Source organism: Chiroxiphia lanceolata, chromosome 6 (genome assembly GCF_009829145.1).
Source record: "Chiroxiphia lanceolata isolate bChiLan1 chromosome 6, bChiLan1.pri, whole genome shotgun sequence".
NCBI classification, from domain to species: Eukaryota; Metazoa; Chordata; class Aves; order Passeriformes; family Pipridae; genus Chiroxiphia; species Chiroxiphia lanceolata.
The window spans coordinates 48,209,919-48,234,014 of record NC_045642.1 but is presented as its reverse complement, the minus strand read 5'-3'; the positions used below and the strand labels follow the sequence as shown (position 1 = coordinate 48,234,014).

At 35.4% G+C, this 24,096-nt stretch overlaps 1 protein-coding gene across 3 annotated transcripts in view; it reads left to right on the top strand.

Annotated features, from left to right (window-relative positions):
* The window catches only part of TTC7B (tetratricopeptide repeat domain 7B), a 131,181-nt gene that overhangs the window by 20,536 nt on the left and 86,549 nt on the right, over positions 1-24,096 (top strand). For all 3 annotated transcript variants that reach the window (XM_032691093.1, XM_032691092.1, XM_032691094.1), the window contains exons 4-7: positions 9,462-9,592; positions 11,887-12,008; positions 22,346-22,424; positions 23,510-23,682. In XM_032691093.1, coding sequence (XP_032546984.1) covers positions 9,462-9,592; positions 11,887-12,008; positions 22,346-22,424; positions 23,510-23,682 — 505 coding nt within the window. The remainder of the gene's footprint in view (positions 1-9,461; positions 9,593-11,886; positions 12,009-22,345; positions 22,425-23,509; positions 23,683-24,096) is intronic.

The following is a 24,096-nucleotide window of genomic DNA, read 5'->3' as shown; positions in this document are numbered from 1 at the left end:
TCTTTCCAGGAAAATGCAATCTTGGACTTGATCAACTTTAAGTACCTAAATTTGCTTATATCTCCAAGGAATCCCAGTAATTCAACTGAATCTTTTCCCAGAGCTCAACTCTCTGTTTTATTTGACCTCATAAGGATATAAAATGGTTGAAACATAGTGGCATAAATTTTGCAGAAAATATTAATAATTTTACTTAATTTAAATATAATGTATGCAAAAATAGAAAAATATGTATCTTTTCTGTGCTGGAATGTTTTGTTGGTTCAGATTTAGAGATTAAAAAAAAGAGAGAAGAAAACCAGCATATGAAGCCTTATTTATCTTGATTGGATTTTGTAAGTTTGGTCACTTCTAGTGGGTGACTTACTACCAGTTTACCTGAGCAAACCAAGCAAACTGTTGGGGTTTTGTTGTTGTTTTGTTTGTGTTCAGAAACATCCAGGACAGCACTGTTTAGATATCCCTCAGGTAAAAATTGCGAGGAGATAGCTACCTCACAGTACACTGAATGTGATATTTTCGTGCCTTTCTTCACCATTTCCTGAAATTCACAGGCTAAAAACAGAGTTGTAGGAGAGGATAATTTTCTTTTATGTAGTTAACTTTATGGACTAACATACTTTTTTGACTTCACACTGACTTTTTTATGTGTGTGTGTTTGTGCCCATAAAATACAGTTCTGATTAGACCTGGTGATTCCTTTACTTTAAGAAAAGAGCTAATTTTGATGCTGTGCTTCTGAGTAATGGCTCTGTATGGGTATGTAGAAGGTGTTGTGTGGGATAGAATATTAATAAAATCATAGGTTTTATATTAAATACATAATTTTCAAAGATTCAGAGCCTTACTTGGAGACATTCAGGGGGACATTTAAAAAATATAATACAAAACATAAATTGAAAAGATGGAGCTTTTCGAATCTGTGGTCCACTTAGTATTTGCAAAAACATGAGAATGCTTATTTGGATCTGTTGGTGAGCTTTTCCCCCATCTGCTTGTAAATTCATTTGACACAAAAGCAAAGGATCTGATAAAACAATTTACTGTAGCAAAATGCCTGTGGTTGGAGGTGCCAGCTTATTTCAAGAGTGTGTGATGAGGGAGGGAAAAATAGGTATGAAAGGATGACATTGCTGAGGAAATGGGCAGGTTTGCATGACTCTGTTGTTCCAAAGTGTTAGCCTGAGGGCAGGTGTATGAACATTGCTGGAGCTGGCTCCCTGAAGCTGTTGCCTGTTAGTCACAGGAGCACATCAAAACTTTTAGTATGGAGTTTTAAGGAGCAGTACAATAAAAAACCCTGATTTTTTTCCTTCTGCCACAAAAATAACTTGCATGTCAGTACTGGTTATTAGAGCTGTGTTATGCAGTTGGAGGTAAGCTAAGAAACGAGGCTGGGCAGGGGGAGGAGAAAGGCAGGACAGTCTTGAGATTGTGGTGGCAAGTCTTGGTTCAAAGTAAAATGTGGATTTTGCACATTTCTGGCTGTATTATACACTTGATATTTGAGTATCTATGTAGAAAGGACTACCTTCTGATAGATGGAGAAGGTTCCCTTGCTCAAGAGGTTAATTTTGTCTCTTTAGGGTCTATTTGTTTACTTTCTTCACTAGATCAGCTTAATTGGCAATGCTGAATTCTGAGACTGAGGAAGATCATGAAGAATTGAAATAAGAGAAGTTATAAATCCCTAAAGAAGTAATGAAAGAGTGCATTTGTCTGACTTTTTTTTTTCATGTTAAGCATGTGTAAGTAGCTCCAACTTTTCCTACTTCCTTTTCTTACAAGACCAATCAGAAAAAAATTCTCTATATGCTGTTACCATACGGAAGCATATATTTAGAATCCATTTTAATGATGACTGAAGTTAATATTCCCGTAGGGATGTGGCCTCTGGGAACAGGACAATTAAGTTTCTGCAAGTTTTCAGCAGTATATGAATGAGGTAATATACTGGAAAGCACACACAGGCATTATTCAAATACCGTACATGGCAGTGTCTCCTATGTTTCTAAGCAATTTTGTTTGCTTGTGGAAGCAGGGATGAGATGCATGCACAGTGGGATATTGAGGTGGTAATTTGGGGAGGTGCAACTTGTCAGGAACTCTTAAATAGCAAGTTTATATTTAAATAGGACATAAGCTGATTGAAATTTTAGGTAACGTAACTCTGATACTGCTGTGTAAGTCAAAAGACATAATTGAAAAAATTAATTTATAATACTTGGCATTACAAATTGGTGACTCTTTGTAAAAATGCTTATAGAGGAATATAGCAATTTACAAGTCTGACATTTCTTAAAGTCTGCAACTTTGTAGACTTGATTTTAGTAAAGAGAATGTGTTTATAATTAATACAGTGTATAGATTAGTAGACTACTCCAGATATGTCAAGATGACTGTGTTGTATTACAGTAACGAATTAAGTATGTGAGGGATGTTGTCTGTAAGTTAAACTGTGTTATTACAGAATTGTAGCCTTATTGCTGCAGACTGTTTTACATCTCATATTGCCTGTTTGAATAACTGTATTTACATTTTGTTGAGAAAGGTGAGACTATCTTTACTGCTGCTGACCCATATTCAAATTTAATGTTGCATTTACCAAGTTAAATGATTGGCTATTAATTAGTTCTGTTTACAGAAACATGGAAATACTCATTAGGTTCAGTGGAAGTGTCAGGTGCATGTGAATTGCTACTCTGCAGTTAGGAAAAGATGCTGTGCTTAACTTTAATCATATACAGTTGTAATGGTATCTTGTGCGTTGCTAGCCTGTGTCAGCAGACACCAAGCAGCTCTTCATGGAAGAATGCTAAATGAAAGCTGGTTTAGTAATTATGCTGGGGATCTCTAGCCTCATTAGGCAATGGGTCAAGAACTCAGCTTGGGTTCCCTCCTCCTGTCTTGCTGTTTTTAAAGCTTGTCTTTCCCCAGCCTATGTTCATGACTTCTGCTCTGCTGGAGCAGGGACTAGGGGGAACCCAGACATTTATCCCACTTTCCTCAGTGCTGCTTTTAGCTGTGGTATTTGAAATACAAACACTGAATTAAAATAATATGTTTCTTATTAAAATAGAATTCTTTAGGACTTGAGCAGTTTGGTGGTATCTTTTTCTTATTCTTAGTTTCTTCGAAATCTTTAGAATTTCTTCAGAATCCTTCCTTTGGCAGAGTGAGGAGAGGGAAAAAAATGTTGTTCACAAATTAAAAATTAGTGATTCTGGCCTTTTTTTTCTCATGGCACAGGAAGAATGGGTGTCATAGTGGAGCCAGAAATGCTTGTAGGAGCAATCCTGAACATTTACAGCAAAACTGTAAATTCCATAGTTAAATGATCTCCTTTCTCCTGAGCGAACAGCTTCCTTGATGTCCATTCTATGTACTGCAGCAATTCTGCTTTTCTGGGGGAGGAGGGGGGGGTCGGCAGAAAGATTCACTCACTCCAGGATCTGCAGCAATTATCAGACCTTATATCAGCTTTTATCTTTTGTTTGAACTTTTTCGGCCCCTCTACAAGATGCTGGTCTGTCAAAGGGCTGTACTGCAGCAAGAACTGTCTGGCACATGGTTATGAAGAAACAAATGTGTGTGTGAAAAATACTGATCTCTTTTGTTTAAAAGATATTGTAAAAGTCTGTTTTGTACTCTTAAGAAAATACAAAGATTTGAATTCATTACATTTAGAGGAAAAGAGTGACCAATTGTTTCAAAACAGTTATTTCAGATGATATTAAAAGAAATCCCAAAATATTGCTCTGGTCTTATTGACTGCTTGGAGTAGTAAGTAGGTATTCAATTCAGAAAAGGAGATGAGTATTTCTGTGCTTTTTTATTTTCTCTTTCTTTGAGAAACTTCAAGACACTTAGAAACCCTAGCATAACTATGGCATTAGAAAAGCTGTGCTAATGTAGTGACATTGCAGTATGAGCATGTGTGACAAAAAGCTGTGTTCAGCTCTGGAAAGTTTTGCCTGTGTTGCTCTGTGTATCATCTAGAGTGGAATTTAATTCTCTGTAAGTGGTCTGTGTTTAAAAGAGTGGCTAGCTAGAGGAACTTCCCTTAAATTCAGATATGCTGGAGAAGAGGATATTGACCATTTTCCTGATGCCTTTTCTGGAAAATGTATATGGAACTAGCCATAGAGATCCTGCATTCTACCAGTTTTTGGGAGACCTTCCCACCTGAGTCTTGGCATAAGGGGATGGGCAGTTGAAGGTACTTGAAAAATCAGAGAAATTAATTGTTTGTATTTCCTTGGATAATCTGTAGCAATAGGCAATTTCTGCTAAGATAGTGCATCTGCAGTAATTATGAAAGTAAGAGGTAGCCTATTATCTATTATTTTTCTCTTTTCCTTTATAATAATTTCTTTACAAATACCAGTAGGGAATTGAAGAGGAAAAAAAAACATGCTTTGCTTTCTAAAAAAATTCTCTGCAAGCAAGTCACAATCTTTGATTGAAGACTTCTAGAAATAAGTCCTTCCCTGCAGTGAAATTAGCGGTGTTTGTTCTAAGTTCAGAAATAAACTGTGGGAGTTCCTTGACAGCAATAACTCAGATTGTTCCAGTTTCTCTTTTAAAATTACTAATAAGTGTTTGCCATAGTCTGTATAATTGTTTGTTCTAAATACATAGGCTAAACATGAAGTTTCTTTAAAAGGAGATGAAAGGGGTTTTTGTGTTACAGCATTTGGAACACTTTGCATATCATATGGGAAAGACTAAGTTCTGTGTACTCCAATACACTTGGATTTTACATGTCTGGGTAAGGAAACCAGGAAGCAAACCCAGGAATCTGTATCTATTGAAGCAACTCTCTCTCTTGAAAAAATGTGTTTATTGACTTAAGTATAAAAGAGTAGTTCACTGGTTTTTATCTGTCCTTGGACTTGCCTACTGGAAACAGTAGATAAACCATGGAGTCCATTATTACTTGTGAGCTCTAAAATTTATACAGGCAAGGTACTGACTGGCATCATGGATAATCCTCAGATATACAATGCTATCAATGTGATAGGCCTTAGCCTTGTGGTTTTTAAATTATCTCAGTAATGGTCTGTGTGGTAAGAGTACTTAATAAAGATCTGAACTGTGCCGTGGATTCCCTTTTGACCTTAGAGTAATTTTTGGTTTATTCTGTCTGGTGAAATGGGAGTGCTGATTGGTTTTCCTGCAGAACTTTCTACGGAAGACTGGTTTTCTGTTTGTTTTTTAACATAAAAATGGTTGATTAGCTACTTGTGTAGGACTTCTTAAGTATAGTTAGTTACCTTGTTGTTACTGAAGCATCCTTTTTTTGGGCAGTGGTCAGTTTGTGCATATGTGGTGGTAGGGCCAGCCTGGTCTTCTCTTTGTGAAAAATGAAATAGTTTACTTGACATAACCTTGGCCACTGATTTGGGACTATAGACACAAGAATGCCACTTGGAATAAGTGATAAAACTGTCTAGTGTTTACTTTCTCAATATTTTACAAAATTTGGGTAATTTATAAAGTTTTTGAAAATTTGAAGAAAACCTTAGCAAGTTATCATGTAATTTAAATGTCAGGAATATTCTTTTCTTGTCCAAATGCTGTTTGTTACTCTTCTGCTCTTTTGACAAACAATTTTAGAGTTACCTTGCAAAACATGTAAGCTTAACTATTATGGACTCGTATTCATTTCACTGCTTCTCACTTTCTTTTCCCTCAGGAGTCATCTTGCTTGATATCAGGACTCGATATGTGTGAGATAAGTGTCCTCCCAGATTAAAACTGACCCAGTTTGTTGTAAGCTTTTATTTGAAGGTGGTTTTAACTGAAAGGGCTTAAACTTAAGTCATGAATATCCAAGTCATCTTGTGATACCAATTGTTGTTATATTCTTGAATGCAGAATAAAACAAAATAATGAATAAAAATTAAATAAATCAGTAGCTATGACCTTTACAACAAATGCAATAATATTTTGTAGCAGTAATATGTACCTATTTTCTGAATATCTCAAAGCAGTTTGTAAACAGTTAAAGAAATGCCTGCCTTTTGGGGGGAGAGTAGCAGAGATTCCTGCCTGGCAGGTGGGGGAAGAAACACAAAGGTGAGAACTGACTTGTCTGATTCTATGAGAAGTCTTCAGCAAGTAATTTAGGGCAATATGTGGAGTTTTTTTAAGTTCATGTGTTTCTCAATTCTATTATATTACCATGTGCTTTTTCTTTTTCTGGGGGGGCCTAATGTAATGATCCCTATTTTAATTAACTTCCATCATCTCTCAGTATTCTTATGAAGAAGTGGGCATTATTATGTGGTTGTTATTCCTGTGTTGCTGTGTATATCTGTTTAAAATTAAATGGTACTTTTATGTACTTTAATACATTATTTGTTAAATTTCATCTGTATTTAGGAAAAAAATTAAACGAGTAGTCTGGAGTGACTCAAATTTTAACCTGTTACAGAATCAGAATTTATTCAGGATTTTTCATCGAGTTAATATGTTTTCATTTTTAATACAGTATTGAATTGCAATTATTCCTTGAGTCATCAAAAGAAATACAGTGTGCAAACCATTCTGTTAAGTGGTCATTTCAGGATAGTTCACCAAATAAAATTCCTCCTCCAAAGCATTGCATGCTTAAAATATGCTTTCCTGGGTTGTAATAAACATACCAGAAAAATATAGTGAATAGTAATTATATGATAGAGTTTATCTAAGAAAGAGTATTCTGTACTTCGTCAAAGAACATTTAGAATTTAGTACTTCCCTGCTGCATTACTTAAAATTTCTGGCAGAGCACTGAGATATTTTCATATCTTAAAGAAAATTCTCAGCTAAAATGAGAGAATGTCCTTATAGTGAGTCTTTAAGATTTAAAAGATTATGGTTGTGGCCATAAAATATAAAAATAGAAAGAATAAATCTGAATCAAATCAACAAATAGTTGAGTTATATGCTTCATATAGGGGATGATACCTCTGGGGCATGGGCTCTCAGTGTCATGGGAAGGGAGGAGTGGGGAGGAGTGATCTGTGTACCACCTCTCTGGTGCTTTCGGTCGTTTGACGTTTTTACTGCAGCTCATTTATTGTATTCTGTGGTCAGCTCTGAGATTGAAGGTGTTTGTATAGGACACTGCAAACTTTCTATCCAGTATCAACCTTACATTTAGATCTTCCTATCAGAGGGTCTGTTCAAGACTACTGTGGTAACAGGATAACTGGCTTTTTTCCTATAGTGTAATCTTGCTGTTTTGGGAGCTCTGACTTACTGTTAGTAAAATAACCTCTCAGATATTTGTGATGTGGTTGCAAAATCGGAAAAAAAAAAAAAAAGCAGATTAGTGTTAGCTACTTTAGACTATTTGCAAATATATTAAATTTTTAGAAGTATGTTAGGTGAAAACTATGACATGTGAGAAAAATCTGTTGTAAAACTCAGGTTTTGCAGGTTTTTAAGATACAGACTACTTGTGTATTTGCCACGCTTTAGGGATATGTAGGTTTTGAAAAGTATATGGGATGTTATTTTTTCTTTAGCAGAGGGGTTAGTGCTGGAGTCAGAATTTCGTCTTAATTGGATGTATAGCTAGCAAATAGAGCTGTAGGTTATATGTTGTTTGTACTGGTAAAGGGGTGAATTGGAGAGTAAAGGTGGCCAACAAACTCTGATACAGACTTAATGCATCCTCTCAAACCAGAAATCTGTTTTTTTATACAAATGAGATATACTTTTACGGACTAGTATTGAAACTTAATAGATGTTCTGAAATAATCTGGAGGCAACAGATATTGTGTAGTTTTGAGTTTATCAATAAAACCCCTCCAAATTACGTATCTTCTGAAGCTAGGTTTTTCTTTTGTAATTGCAATGAAACAGTGTCCCCACCTTGTTCTGATTGACAGAAATCCTGTGATAAACTATTCTCCAAATTGGATTTGTGCTACCTGGCATTCTACAGACTTCTGCCCAGTATATAACCATGTGTTTTGTTGTTGGTTTTAGTTTCTTCAGCAATGGATTCTCAAAACTTTCAACGATGAATTGAGAATACAGTCATTTAAATTGTGCATTATATTAATGTGGGAGCAGTTGAAGGCACTTTATGATCAGCATTTACTGCTGACAAGCTAAAAGAATGACCTGAAATACATCTCTTAACATGTGGAAAGTGCTAGTTCAAATGCAGTTCATTATTCAAATAAATGTAAAATGAGATAGTTGACTTGCAGAATATGAGCTGGTGATCTGTTGCAGATCATAAACAGAAGAGAATTTTTACTTACATATAAGGGAAAACACCAAAGTTTTTTTTTTTAAGGTATCTTGTATGAAAACCAGTAAATCTTTAATCTTCCCTGCTGAGTGCTGTTGAGGCCTCAAGTGGAGCCGTGTATCCAGTTTTGCACAGTGAGTCAAGATAGAGGGAACCAGTTGGAGAGTGTCAAGAAGAGATAAAAATGATTAGCTGCCAAGGAAGCATGAAAAAAGAAATGAGTGAGAATTGACATTCTTTGTTACAAGCATGTCTCTCTCTCTAGATGAATACTGAAAAAATGTTTTGTAAAGAACAGAATAATCTCTCTTTGAGGATGAATCGAAATAATAGTCTAGAGAGGGAGATCTAGACATGAGGAGAAAATACTAATTGTGAGAATAGTTGAGCTCTATAATAATTTGCATATCAAGGTCAAGGTATCCCTATTGTCAGAAGGTTTTAAGAACAGGTTAGGCAAGTATCAGAGCTTGGTTGATTCTTTGATCAGATGAATGGATTAATATTCTTGAGGTTCTTTCCAGCTCTTTAATTATCTTGAAAATAATTGTAATAGAAGTGACTTGTGTAGGATATATGATTAATTAGTAAGAGTTGTAGGGTTTATATTTGAGACAAGCAAAGATTATTTTTTTCCTTCAAAGCACCACATAATGTTGGATATTTTTTTCCTTCAAAGCACCACATAATGTTGGATAAGGCCTGAGCAGAAAAGACATACATGGCCTTGATGACAGTGAGCTACCTCTTCTAAATTTAAGTACAAGAATTACACTTCCTAACACCTTGATTTCTTAAAATGTATTTGTTTTTATAGATGCTTTTGCCTTGCACAAGGTAAGTTAATATTACCTTGAGTGCCTTTATTCACTGTGCATTGGTTTCTATGATCATTCTGGAAAAATGAAGACAAATCCAGTGATGTAAAACTGGAATACAAAGACACTAGGTACTTTTGTGGTCGATTGTCATAATGTCTTTTAAATAAAAATTGCTTAAAAAAAATTTGCTGCTTCTTGATTTATAACTATTAATTGTTATTAAATGTTACTTACATAGTTATTAGTGTCTGTATCAGGGGACCATGCCTTCATTTCCTTTGTTTCTTCTCCTGGCTAAAGAGGCTTAACCTGGACTATGTTTTGTGTATAATATTGTATGACATTAGCTTATAATACTTCATTTGAATTTTTTTTTTACCTCCCAGGTCTCTGTCTTGAGAAGTTGCCAATTTCTTCCTCAGCTAGCAATCTCCATGTGGACCGTGAACAAGAAATTGTTACATGCTACGAGAAGGCTGGAGATATTGCTCTCCTGTACCTTCAGGAGATAGAAAGGGTAAGCTGGAGTGGTTTTCTTAATTGAAGAATTGTGTGGCTCATCTTTGTGGGGTGAAGTCGCAGCCCCACAATTGAAGCTTGAGGGGTTTGGAATATTACAAAGTGTTGGGCTGTTTTCCATGAGAGCAGAAAAGCTAATTAGATAGTTCCCATGGACACAACCTTGAGTTATAAAGAGTACAAGGTTAAAGCTGTTTGGCTGAGTGCAGGTGCTGCATGCCTAAATGTTTTTGCAAGAATATGTTTATATTGTATGCGTGAGAAAGTTGAAGGGAGCGTTCTCAATAAAAAGCTGCCTGCCACGCTGAGCAGGCAGACATCTCTCTGTCTCATCACCCTGTTGTATGTTGTGTGTCTTTCTTCTCCCACGGACCAAGACCTACTGACAGATACCCAATGACAATCTTTGATTGATATGATGTTACCAACAACTTGGTAACTCAGCAAAAACATGTCTGATATTTCTTTTCATAGGACTTCAATGCACACCTACAATTGGACAATAAATCAGTGTGCCTTAATGGCTGTCTGGTAGCTATCCTTCTAACCGTTATCTCATTCTGACCTCTTGGAAGACAGTGCCAGTAGGCTAAAAAGGCACAGAACTCTGAGTTACTGTGTATATTCAAGATACTGATCTGAGGCCTCTTGTTACCCTGTGGTAGTTCATTCATGCACATGGGATTATGGTGTCTTTCAAACATACATGTTGGAATATGTGTATTGCATTTATATACTTACTAGATTTTCAGGTAATTCGTAAAAAGAATTTAATTAAAAATGAAGCTGTGAAGATTGAAAATTAGTCTTGTTGATGCTTATTTGAAGCCAATAACATAATTGCACCTAAATTCTCTTTTATATACTACTTGAAGGTAAAATTCAGACCTAACATTGTACCTGTCAGCAGGTACAATGACGTATCAGTGTGGTTTCCAGAACAGTAACTGACAGTGTTTGCTTCACCTGATAGGCACAATCCCTGGGCAATGGAAAAATCGTGATCTGATAGCCAGATAAACATAGGATTTTAAAATGTAGATGAACTTCAGATTAATAGTTCTATAAATTGAGTCAGGACAGTGTTCTTGGATTTGATAGCACATTTGTCAGTTTATCTCAGTAATATATTCCTTACCGTACATATGTATGGCACTACAGTTACTGTCAAAATCCAAGGTACTAGATATGTAGGAGACTTGGATTTCGTTGATGAAAGCTGTTATATTTGAGCTTCTTAATGTTGTAGACAAGATATAACTTCTGGACAGTTCTGCAGAATATTAGGCAAGTTACTGCACCCCCCTTCCCTTTTACAAGTTATGGATTATGAATTATGGAAAATTAAGCTTAGGCTCTTCATTTGGTGTTATTTTAAGTGTTTTTTTAGAGAAAACAGAATTTGTGGTACCTTTTATTTCTAGTAGTTACACACTGCTGCTTTTTATTTAGGCTTAAAGAGACCTTTGAAAAAAAGCAATACACTTGGGGCTCTGTTCTTTGTGTTGTGAATGGTGTTAGAATGAAGTGAGCTGGCAATATCCATCTGACCCTCTTTTTAAGACCTATTGCTTATGAGCCTCAGGCCTGTCACTTGACAGCTGTCTTTGAAGAGGTTATAGGACACAGTTAGGATAATGCAAACAAAAGAAATGGGAAAGAAAACTTTGATGTGATGGGGAGAGCAGTAATTCGCACTGTTATTTTAAAATAGATACAGGTTTGTATTTTCTAAGGGTTTTTGTTTTGTTATTGGCTTTTAGTATCTGGTACAGTGAATATGAAGGCAAACAAAAGCTGATAGCTCTCCATTTTGACAGCATTCTTAATGCTGATGTAATACAGTTAAGTTATTTCTAAATTGTTTTTTGGAAGTCACTCTGGAGATAGCTTTTAATCTTACTGCTCTCTGCAGTAGTCTTTTTTAACCTGAGTTTTAAATTTTTGAATATCATCACCTCCTGCTAACTGAATAAGGCTGCAAATATGCTTTTTTATATTCTTCTCTTTTGTTTACCATTCTTCACAACAATTTTTGAAAAACTATAATAAAATCTTGCTTAGCAGTATTTCTACTTGGTGAATAAATTGACTTTAAGGGTATACCCAGGAATGAAAAGGGTGGCAATGGAGGTAAGGATAGAAATAGTCCACTAGCCACTACCTACAGATGGCAAACATTTCTCCAACATTAAGTATGAGCTTCTATGTAAAAGTACACAAAGCTTGATTTTTGGGTTGGTTTTTTTTTTTTCTAAATACATTTTTTCCCTTTTTCTTTTGTTTTATTAGGTAATTAATGCCAATATACAAAACAGAAGCCCTAAGCCAGGGCCCACTGCACATGAACAAGAACTTGGTTTTTTCATGGAAACAGGACTGCAAAGAGCACATGTTTTATATTTCAAGAATGGGTAAGATTCGATTCTTCTTTTATTGTGTTTGTTGTTTTTTTTTAGGTTTTGTATTTGTGATTTACTGGACATCATTGTTTGTAGCAATTGTGGATTCTGTAATCATGAGGTCTCTTATTAATATGAGTAGTAACATTTTGATTGAAATAGTAAGACTGTCCATATTGTATTTATTTACATGTTGTAAAATCATTTAATCAAAATGTATTAAGCAGAAAGCATTTTATAGTTTAACTTACTAAATGTAAGAACTTAAAATACCTTATCTTTAACTATTTGAAATTTGTTATCAAACACTGTTAGAAAGTGATTGACAACATATTGAAACTCTTGATTTTTATAATTTTGATTTTATAACTTTTTTCCAAATCTCTTCAGTTATGACTTATTTTAACATTATGCTGCAGGATAAATGTACATGAAGATCAACAGTATGTATATGAGTATACAATCTCCATTGTATCTGCTCTATAGATCCCTTTAGAGTCTGCATGGGAATTCCTTTATAATTAATTTTAAATAAAGCTTTCATTTAAAACCTAAAAATAAATGTAGTTACCACACAAAATGAGAAACGGAGTACAACTCTCCATTTTTAATAACTTCAAAACTTGGCACAAATGGTTTTTAAGTACATTTCTGACATTTGTTGAATTTACATAGTTAAAAAATTTGTTTGTGGGACTTCTTATTCCATTAGGAAAATGTGGTTTGATTGAAATATTGGAACTCTTAGTAGTACTGTTTTGCACCAAAAATGTTTTTTATTCTTTGAAATACATAAACCAGAGGTGAAGGAAATCAAGCAGTGTCTGTAAAGAGTTCGAGATTTTAATGTACTGATGGTAGGGTGAAAAAAGACTATACAAGTTTTCAAAGTGTTCTGAGGGGCTTTCAGCATGGAAATGAAGTAGTGCTACAATAACACATGATATGAGAGTTACACTTTAATTCTGTTTTCATAATTTAATCGCAGGAGGAATGGAATGTTCTGAAAGATAATTTTTTTCATTTACCAGAGCTAAAAATAAGATCTCTGTTTTCATGCCTGCACAAAAAATAAATAAAATACATGTATTGAAAAAATCCCTCTGGCAGTCATGGTTAAGAATAAGCTGAAACTTCCACAGTTTGAAGAATTTTGATGGAAGGCCAGGAATGGAAATGGTGCATTTAATCTGACATGTTGTGCATAAAAGCAATCAGCAACAGACATAGCAGATTGCTATTAATGAGGAAAACAAAAATTAACTGCACAAAAAAAGTCATGCAGTGGGTTGCTAAGGAACATCCATCCAGCCCATAGGAGTGTTTTTCCTAGACCATAATCAGTTGGTCTGGTGTGAACTTTGAAAGGTGATTGTAAAGGTGATGTGCATTTTAATCTTTCACAGTGAAGCTGCTAAATCTTGTTAGCTCCTACATAAGCATATAGTCTTTTTTGCAGTCTTTAGTACAGTGATTCCTTGCAGTTTATAAGCTAATTACACATTATATATAAAATTTTTAATTCTTCTTCCAGTTTCATTGGCCAGTGATACTTTTTTGTGGTATGAGAGGGAGCAATGTGTTAGGAAAAATACCTCTGTGACAATCATTATTTTACATATTCCTGCAATTATATCCTTTAGTTTCCTTCTTTAATTCAGAGGCAATCACAATTCTTTCAATATTTCCTAATATGGTCATTGTTCCAGGCTGCTTTTTATGTTGCTTTTAGGGATCCCTTTTTTATTTTTTTAGTTTTAAACTTGGGTTTACCAGAACTGAAGAGAACTTTAAATAGATTTTTGCTGATAAGGACAAATATAATTTATAGCCTGCTTTTTAATACATCTATTTTAAGGATGTTTTGTTTTGTTTTTTAAATGTGTTAAGGTTTGTAGAAAGTAGATTCGAGATCTTCCCATTAAGCTTTGCAATGTACTTCAATTTTGATCTAAAATTGTAAAGATTATATAAACATTTTCAAGGAGAGGAAAGGTAGACATCTTTAATATAGGTTTAGAAATGGAAGCGCTTCTTTTAAGTAAACTGATTTTTGCAATTGAAGCTGGAGATGTTGAAAGGGCAGGAGGAGACAGGGAACCACTAGAATTTTGACTGCTTATGAATGTTAAGGGAGAAGAAGAAAATTGTGCCAGTCTCTTTCTATGGATAGACTAAACTGCTCTTTGTATTGCAATGCAGTGGAATCTCTGATTTGTGTATGTTTGTGAAGGGAACCTGACAGAGGATCTGAGTCTGAAGTAAAAGCTCCTGTCACCAAACATTAACCTGGCATTGGTGTGAGTCAGTTCAGATGTTACCCTGTTACCAGCACAGTGACTGTAGTACTTCATTCATTGGAGCATGATGAAGGATCTGAACAGATGTTTACAGATCTTTTGCTGTTTTTTTGGACTTCGGTTCCACTCCAGTGAGTGCTAATAAATCTCTCAAAATCTGCTGGAGGATTTAATTTGTCTGAAATCCTTTTGTTATGGTTTTTGTTTTTGTTGCGTGTCTAGCAGTCAGTTGGCTAATCAACTCTTTTAATTACATTTCTTCCATTAGACATGGAATCATAATTTTTGTGGGGGTATATCAGTCACACACAAGAGAAGAAAACAAGATAACTTTTATTCCTATCTGGAAGACCATAATTTCAGCAGTAACATAGGGAGTATTGCTGCCTGCCGAGAAAGCTGGTTGAACCACTTCAGCTTTCCCCTTTGTTTGCTAACTGTACAGAGATTTTATTTTAAGTCAAAGTAATCAAGCTTTTTAGATGATTAAATGATTATCTTTCAGGTATGCATTATCTTGTATAAAAAACTAGAAAGTGTTTGAAACTTAACTTAGCCTTACTGCTAAGTGGTGATATTTTGAAAATACATGGAAATGCAATTAGTTTAAAAAAAAAAAAAAAAAGAAATGGAATTATTCTGAAGCAAAAGAGTGTTATTTTAGTGCTCTGTTAGAACACAAAACTGAAATTAATGGTTTCTTCTGAAGTGTACAGAATTTTATTAAAGAATCAAACTACATACTCGTTTTTCACTTGAGAGATGAGGAACATTTCAACTTGGAAATGAGAAACAAAGAAGTTCTGGAAGCTGTTCTAAAACTTAAAGTAGGGTTTATGTGTTTTTTAAAAAAAATTTTGAAATATATAAATTTACATGTCTTTCAGGCTGATTACATGACTTGTCTAGTGATTGCTTTGTAATTTCATATTGAAGGAGCTCAAAGTTGTGATGTTTTTCTCAGAAAACCTATGAGCACAGGAACTTTGACATTAGCATTTAACATAGCTATTTTCAAGTACAATGTCCCTGAGGAAGAAAGGACAGCTGTTTATGTACCCAGTGATTCCTCTATCCTAGTATTTGTTTTGTATTCATGTTATGAGATTTTAAGTTTGTCTTGTTTATGGTTTTTATTTTTGAGGTAGTAGTAATAGTCACAAATGTACTGGAAGTGTATGCTCCTAAAGCAAAATTGCATTCTGTTTGAATTCTAAACTCAGATGTCTCTTATGTGAAAACCAGACTTTCCTGGCTTTCAGAGATATTTTTCGTGGCTTCTCCTTTATTTCACACCCCTCAAAGGATATTGCTCTGTCAGAGTCCAGGATCCAGACTGCAGTTTGGTCTAGTCTCCATATATTTCACATGCTGAATCAAAGGCTGGGGAACCCGGAGCAGATGTGTACTCCTCATGGTGCTGTTAACCTGTGCTGGCACAACTGCAGTGAAGGAAGACCTTCCCAGCCTTCTCCAGGAAGTTGTTTGTCATAAATGGGCTTTTGCTCAATAGAAGATTAACCCAGGAAAAAAAATCAAAAAATCAACCAATTTTTCTTCATATAATGCTGTAGTTGATTTGTATTGACTTACAAAATGTTTGACAAGCACAACAAAAAGCCCTCCTTAGAGTTTAAGACTTGTCTATGTAGAATTTCTTTTATCTATTTTTCTTTTTTCACTTTAGCGTATAATAGAAATAGCGTAAGAATATAGCTCTCATGCTAGTAAGTGAGGAACACTGGATGGAAGGCAATCCAAAAATCCATATATTCCTATACAGTGCTCACAGCCAGGGATTTTGCAGTGAAGAAATGCATGAGAGAAGGATTTATGTAAATGCTTGACATAAATGCACATCAAGACACTGTATGATCAGCTCTCTACTGTATTAGAATACAGTGCTAGCTACCTGTCACACTCTGAATCTCTTGAGATCTTGTTGCATATTCTACATCAGTCTCAAAACAAGTTGGTGATTAAGTAAAGAACAGAAAGTAAGATTAAATTCAAAAACATTGAAATCCCATGAAGTATCACATTCCTTATATATGAGATATCACTGCTGTACTGGAAAGCAAACAAAATCACTTCTGTTGCAGTTTTCAAAACAGGTTTATTCTGGATGTACCTCCTTTCGCGTTTGTGTGGTGGTGTCAAGAGAAACAGTAAACAAAATGGTTAGTGTCCAGACATTGTAAAGTGGAGCTACCTGCTCTCATCTTCTCCATATCTACACTCCTAACATGCATTTTTCTTGTTTGCCTTTTGCTGGTTCAGGTACTTGTTTGGTTCTTCTGTGGAGTCTTTTAATTCTCCAAACCAGCAGAAACCAAAGAGCAAAGAGATCATAGCGTTCTGTCATACTAGTGAGAAGAATTGATTCACTGCAAGGTGTGATAATGGCTGGTGTGGCTGTCAGAAAACAGATAGGACCATGCAAGTGAGAGTAGGAGGATATCAAGAAAGAAGAATGGTGGAAAAAGAGAACACTAAGAGATGAGAATGGGGAGGATGAGATCTTCTTCTTTAGGCAGTGAACCATTAAGTCGACTAAGTACAAGTGAAACTGCAGTCTAGGCAGTGTGTGTTTTCATTTTGAATGCATGAATGCAAGAATTGCTGCTTGATTGGACTGTTTGAAGTACTTAGGCTTGTGTAGCTCTAATGGCACACTGAAGATGTTTCATTTATAAGCCTAAACGTCAACTAGAACTTTTAAGCATCAAGCAAACATGATCTTCTGTAGTGAATTTGAGATACCTGGGATTTTTCTTTCTGCATGAGTTAACAATAAAATGAGAAGTGTGTCACAATGATTTTTTTTTTAAGTAGACTTTAAAAAAAAAAGAAGAGTAGTTTAGATTCTGACAGATAATTAGGTGTTTTCTACATTTTATTCGAAAAGTAATGTCCAGTGATAATTAATGTTTAGTGGAAATTACGTGATATTGTGGGAATATTGAAACTGTAAGTATGAAACAAAGAGAGGGAAAACAGAACTGTCTGAAATTGCAACTGTGTTGCCTCTGGGAGATGATATCTAAATGTTTGCCAGGATGTTTTTCTAATTGTGGAGTAAATTATGCTTCCCTTCCACCCTCTTAAAGCAGAGGGAAACCAGACACAGACATTAGTCACAACCATCTGAAGCATCTCTATTGTGCATAGTACTTAGTCTTGTCCATTTTGTCAGCCTTTAATAAAGTTATTGCAGAGAGCCATAGAATGTCAGTCCTTTTCATTTTTCTTGTAGCTCTTCTTTTGAGACTGTATAAAGCAGAGGGTAAGTGACAGGCCTTGATATTAGGATGTTCTGTTGCTACAGAGTTAGTCTCTTGATTTGTCACATTTCTTGCTTTTTAAAGTAACTTGTTTCAATGTGAAATCATTTCTTCTCTTAATACTGTGTAAATTACTCTTAATTGGCTTAAAATAATTAGCTAGAGTGTATGGATTTAAATATTTTTTTGTAAACATGTCAATCATACTGAAGTTACTGAAATGTCACTCTTCTGATTGGCATGCGTACTAAGAGTTTTGTCTGCTCTTACTCCTTACCTTTAAAATAATTCCTTTTTTTTACTTCCTATTTCAATCCTTGGAAGAAATACACGAACTTTAAATCTTACAGTATCAATGAGTTTACAACCATTGCATTTCTTTTTCTTTATATAAGTATAGAGAGGAAGACAGAGAGAACAAAAGAGAAGGTGCATTTGGAACATGAGCTCAATTCCAAAATGCAGTTTCCATTTTACTGTTTTGATCAAGCCCTGTAGATCTCATCGTTCTTGGGTTTTCTCTTTTTAAAGGATGAATATTCTAAAAATGTGATATAGTAAGCCTCAGCAATGAGGTAATAATATAATTAGCTTAGCCTGTTCAATGGTGTGGCTGCATGGCTCTGGATATACTTTTCTCTCTTAAATGGGAGAAGTACTTACAATTTAGCCACCAAATTGTAGAGCAGGTGAGGTTGGTCTAAGATCACTTACCAAAAGTTATTCTAATTTCGTGTTTAATCTTTAAAAGGCAATGGTAGACTAAATATTTGGGCTTTTTGATTGAGAAACATAAGGAAAATGCCTCACAAACAAAGCCCTTCTCACACTAATGGAGGAGATACTACCAAAATACACTGTAAGTATAGAGTAAATTAATCTTATCAACCTTTATGAGGTTAAATTTAAAACATTTCTTTTGTAGCCTGTTTTGAGTATGTTGTGATTAGATCTCACTACCTTTGTTATAAGGAATAGCATTTGGTTTTTTTATTCTAACATCACTCAAATGTAGATTGCTTCTTGTTAGCAGTTTCTTTCATTCTTTTCTACTTTTTGGGTGTGCGTTTAAAACTACAAAAATAAGAAGTCGTTTGTAGGGTATGAGGTTTTTCTGGACCACTAATGCCAAACCCCTGTGTTGTCTGATGCCAAACATGCTTTTTAAAACGAATAGACTTCTTGGTGGTGATGGTGACAAGTATGTTTGTGCCTAAAGTTTTCTACTGCTGGCCTTCTGATTCTGTGTTGGAAGTTGGTGCCCCTTAATTTTCTTCCTGCACTTGGCTTGTATCATATCTACAGTTACTAACTTCTGTCCCTGTTTAGGAGTGAGCACCTTTGCATGGGTGCAGTTAAAATATTTTCATTATTCTAAACAGAAATAGTGTTTGAAATTTTCAAAGGAGCATAAAAGTTGATCTTGTATCACAGTAATTAATTAGGTTCTAACATGAATTGTTGGGGTTTAGGGTGCAAATATGTAGACAGAAGGATGCAAATATGCCCTAAGGGCATCGATCTGCCTAGACTTTCAATGGATCTTGGTTCTCAACCTAACTGGCAAATTGCTACTGAAAGAGTCAAAGAAGATTTAAAGCAGCAAACATTCTAATTGTCTTTAAAACCGAGGAAGGTGCAATTCTGACGACAGGCAGTCATATAAACCCATGCGTGTAACTTGCAGTGTCCATCTGTGGATTGTCTTTGTCTTGACTGAAAATGTGTCAACTCTGAGTATGTGCTAATGTTAAAATTCCTTGTCTCGAGAAAGGAAGGGATCTCAAAGTCGTTTACAGACACTGTGGAACTATGTTTTCTAAGTTAATGTGCCTTTTTGCTCTGGCATTCAGTCAGCACGGCGGAACTGCTAACATGAAGGCACATCGTAGTGAAAAGCAGGTAAAAGCTGTGTGTGTCCTGGGCTAGGCAGGAAAAGTATGTGCTGGAATAGCCACCACTCTTCTCCCCAGTGTTACAGACTGTTAACAAATACAGGAAATGTACTTTGCTAAAAGCAGCGTGGTGTGGAGACCTACCATATTGTCGTGGTATATTTTGCTTCATTTCTTGTCTCTCAAAGCATTTAACTCAATTTTGGGCTGATTTTAGATTGTAGTTTTGAAGTCTGTTATTTAGTATATTTCACATAGAAGATGCTTGACAAATCTGTATTGTGTTTGTGTTGACTTGTGCAGTGGATCAATGTTAAATGCTTTATGAAGCAAAAACTAATTCTGTATTTTAACTGCTTTTTTTTTCTTGTACAATCTTACTGCTTCTTCCATGATACAGTAGAACTTCAGTCACAAATTTTAGTCCCTTGTAGATGCTTATGAAAATGTAAGAGGCAACTAATAACAACCTGTCACAAAGTTTTTAAGGGCTTGTGAAAGTTGCATATTTTTTCATGAAGTATTTTTTTATTGTTCTTGTAACACATCAAAAGACATAAACTTCATATGGAAAAAAATGCCAGTTCCTAGAATTTCATAAAGGCATTGTGGTTTGAAGTTCTACTACATAGTATATGTTTCATCTGCACTGGGAAGATAAAGTTTCAAGCTGACAAGTTCTTGCTCATAACTCTTTTTTGACAATTTAGCAGGGATCATTTCAGGTTTTTGGAAAGTCTGTTTTGGTTTTTGTTTTTGTTTGTTTTTTTTTTTTTTTAATCTTGTTTTGAGGACACATCTGTCACTTTGAAATACAGTCTTTGAGAGAGAACTCCATTCATGGGAAATATGCACTTAAGGCAGAGGACTTAAAGCCGGGATTCCAGTGATCTGCTGTTGGCTCTCCAAAATATTTGACATGTGGTATTAGTGAATGATATGTATTTTGGCTTTCCAAAGGTGCCAAATGTATCAGGGTTTCAATGAGTTTGGGAGATTTCTTAAAATTTGGGCTACTGACTTTCTGTACTTCATTAGTATATGAAGTTGGTGTATTATACATTAGCTGTTGTGGCCTGCCCGGGTGAAATATATAAATCAACATTATCTTTCAAACAGTCATTTCCATGCTAGATATTTACACGAGATGAATTTTCTTTAGTATATACTGACTGGTCACTCTGTGGTCAAGCTCTGCTTTTTAGCATGTGGGCTTTTTACAAACAGTTACTGTTTCTTGTGTGACTGGTGATTATTTCTTTTTAGTCAACTGGTGATATAACTTTCAACCTGTACATACAGTTTTTGTTATTTGGAAATGCTAGTTCTTTTTAAACGAGCTTTTATATAAAAGTATTTTAGAAGGTGAACTTGTGCTAATGAAAGATGACATCTGTGCTAGTGAAAGATGTGGTGGAGACTAAAGTTTCTGAAATACACTGATAATTATGTAAAACAGAACAGAGATGAATGCTGTCATGTAATATGAAGAGTAAAATAAATGAGTAGGTCTCTAGGTAAAGAGATAGGAGTTCTGCAGGAGTTCTGCAGTTCTATAGCAAGATCTCTTGCATCAGCACTGGTTTCAGGTATTCTGCAACTAAATTTAAAGAAAGTATTTGTATAAAAATGCTGTCTTTTTTGAATTTGTACAGAGTTGCAATTCAGAAGATCAGTATTTTAAATATATTTATAAATAAAGACAACAGAGTAAGGAGGGCAATTTCAACATCAAGTTTATAGTGCAGTGCTGTAGAGCTTTTACTTACAGAAAGTTTACACAATATGTAATATTTCTTTTTTGAACCTGTCTTGGGTAAATGTTATGTAGCTTGCACATAACATCGCACCTTAAGATAATACAATTATATGACGTAACAGCAATGATTTAACAGAAAATATGCTTTTGATAAAATGATTTTGTTCTGTAACTAAACTTCAAATACTGAAATGGCTGTCCTGTATTTTGTGTTGAGGTGGCAGAATTCAGTTTTTCAGCTCAGCAAAAAGCCAACCCAGTTCTTCACCAGTTCAAAGACAAATGGTATTAATATAAAATAAAATATTATCAACTGCTTTTATGTGCAATAAAAAACCCACAACTGATCTAGAGATGAGAAAAAGATAAAGCTGGAAGACCATTCAAAATAATCCATTTTTTTATAAGAAAATTCAGGTCTGCTAAAATTATTAGTATGAATGATGCCTCTGAGGGTCTTGAATCTTTGTAAAAGGTGTTTAGGCAGCAGAAGTGGAAGAAGCATAGACAAAGAAACTTGAGTTGCAGAAGCTACACCAAAAGACAGCTAGAGTCAAGAACAGAACACTGATCCCCCAGTCCTTGTCTGGCCACACAGGGCACCTTAATGTGTTTGTGCTGTTTCCCTTCTGAAAAGGAGCTCAAAATTTTACATTACTTTCACTGACAGTTACAAGATCTACTTCTTTTTTATCTCCCTATTTTAAGGTGTCAGGAGGCAGCTAAAATGGATTTTTTCCCCCAAAGTTTATACTTTGCAATCCAATGTCATTGAAAATTAAAAACTGTTGTAGTAGTGAGACCAACTTCAGTTTTGTTTTTTTCTCTTTTTGAGGTGGTTGCTTCTTACTTTTTTCCTTGCTTTCCCTTGAACTGTCTACTGATCATGAAAATGTTTCTCTTTTCAATAAACTGGCAGGGAATGTTGTTGTAGTAATCAGTAGTGGGGTTCCCAGATGAATATAGCTATCTGTCTATCTCACAGAAAGGCAATGAGGCTATGCAGGGGGAAAAAAAAGAGAGTATGTATTTTAACAATTTTATCAAATAATATATTATGGTGTTACTACATCCAAGTTGGAATGCTGTCAAATTCTATGTTTATATACAGGAACTTGACAAGAGGAGTTGGTAGATTTAGAGAGTTACTAAGAGCTGTTGAAACAAGAACTACACAAAACCTGCGAATGGTAAGTTATAGTAAACCATATTCCTGTTGCAGCATCTGAATTTTGGTAGGCAGGTAAAGCATAAGTAAATATAGTGGATGAGTTAGAGTTGAATAGACAGATACATACCATATTGATAAGGACCTGTTATCCACCAGTTTGTAAGGTTACATTTCCTGACTTGAGTGAATGCAGCCCCAGTCAGCACACAAACTGTAACTGTCTGTACTGGGTTGACCTTCTCTGGCTGCCAGATGCCCACCCAGCTGCCCTTGGACTCCCCTTCCTTAACATGACGGGGAAGAAATAAGCTAGAAAAGCTTGTAGGTTGAGGCAGAGCCAGGCCATTTGCTTACTAATTACTGTCACAGGCAAAACAGACTCTTCTTGGGGGACATTAACTTCATTTAATTGTCAATTAAGAGAGAATGGGATGGTGAGAAACAAAGACAAAAACTAAAACGCCTTCCTCCCACCCCGTTTTCCCAGGTTCAACTTCAGTCCTTGACTCCTGACTCTTCTACCTCCTCTCCCTACCCTCCCATTCCCTGAGTGGTGCATGGGGGGTGGAGGGTTGTGGTGAGTTCCTCTCTGCTGCTCCTAAGTCCTCACACTTTTCCCATGCTCCAGTATGGCGTCCCTCCATTGGGCTGCAGTTCCTTCAAGGAATATCACCCTGCTCCACCATGGTCCTCTTAGCAGGCTGCAGTGTGGACCATCTGCTCCACTGTGGTCTCTCCCCCGCAAACAACTGCTCCAGGCCTGGCGAGGCAGTAGAGGTTATTGAGAACAAAATGTCTGAAAATATACCTGCATGTGCTCTGCTCGTAGGAGCAGCAGTTGGTGGTGTTGATACTTCAGAAGTATCTGGATTTAACTGATATAATTGAAAAGTTGTTTGGTTTTGCCATTATTTTCTTTGTGTTTAGAGAATTAAACTGGGAACTTTCACTTCTTAAATAGCAGTATACCTGTTTTTTTGGATGTTGTAAAATAACAGAAAATATATTCTACATAACTAACCTTCATTAGAAAAAAATCTGAGCATTTTGTAAGAGTTTGTATTCAGCATTTCTAAAGAAAATATTTATCCTTTGCTTTTACAGACGATAGCGAGACAACTCGCGGAAATTTTGTTACGAGGTATGTGTGAACAGAGTTACTGGAATCCACTGGAAGATCCTCCTCACCAATCACCCCTAGATGATCCACTTCGAAAAGGTTCAAATACTAAGAATTATGCACTCAGTAGAAGACCACGTGTATACACTGGAGAAAAGTATGGCTGAGTTTATACCTCTTTTGTTTCTATAATTGCAGAACTGTAACTCAGTGCACCGGTTAATTTAGTTTATCTTTTTCAATATGTAGAAGGAATTTAGCAATATGAATGGGAATGTTTCCCATGCTGTCTGTGTATACATGTATATACATATATATTCCCTGAAGAGAACTAGGGAAGGAAAATGTTTCTGTAAGCAGAAGTTTGTGCTGTATACATGAGACTGTTTGTGCTCAGTTGTAAAAATTTTTTATTCGTCTGTCATGATGTATATGGTAAAGTCATTATTTTTATTATACCTGGGCTATAAAAGAAAACATTAATTGGATGGCAAATCAGAGACTGCACAATTTAAAAGTAGTGTGTTGCTTGTAGACCCCTATTCTAGGAAAGATTTAGAAATTCAAAGAA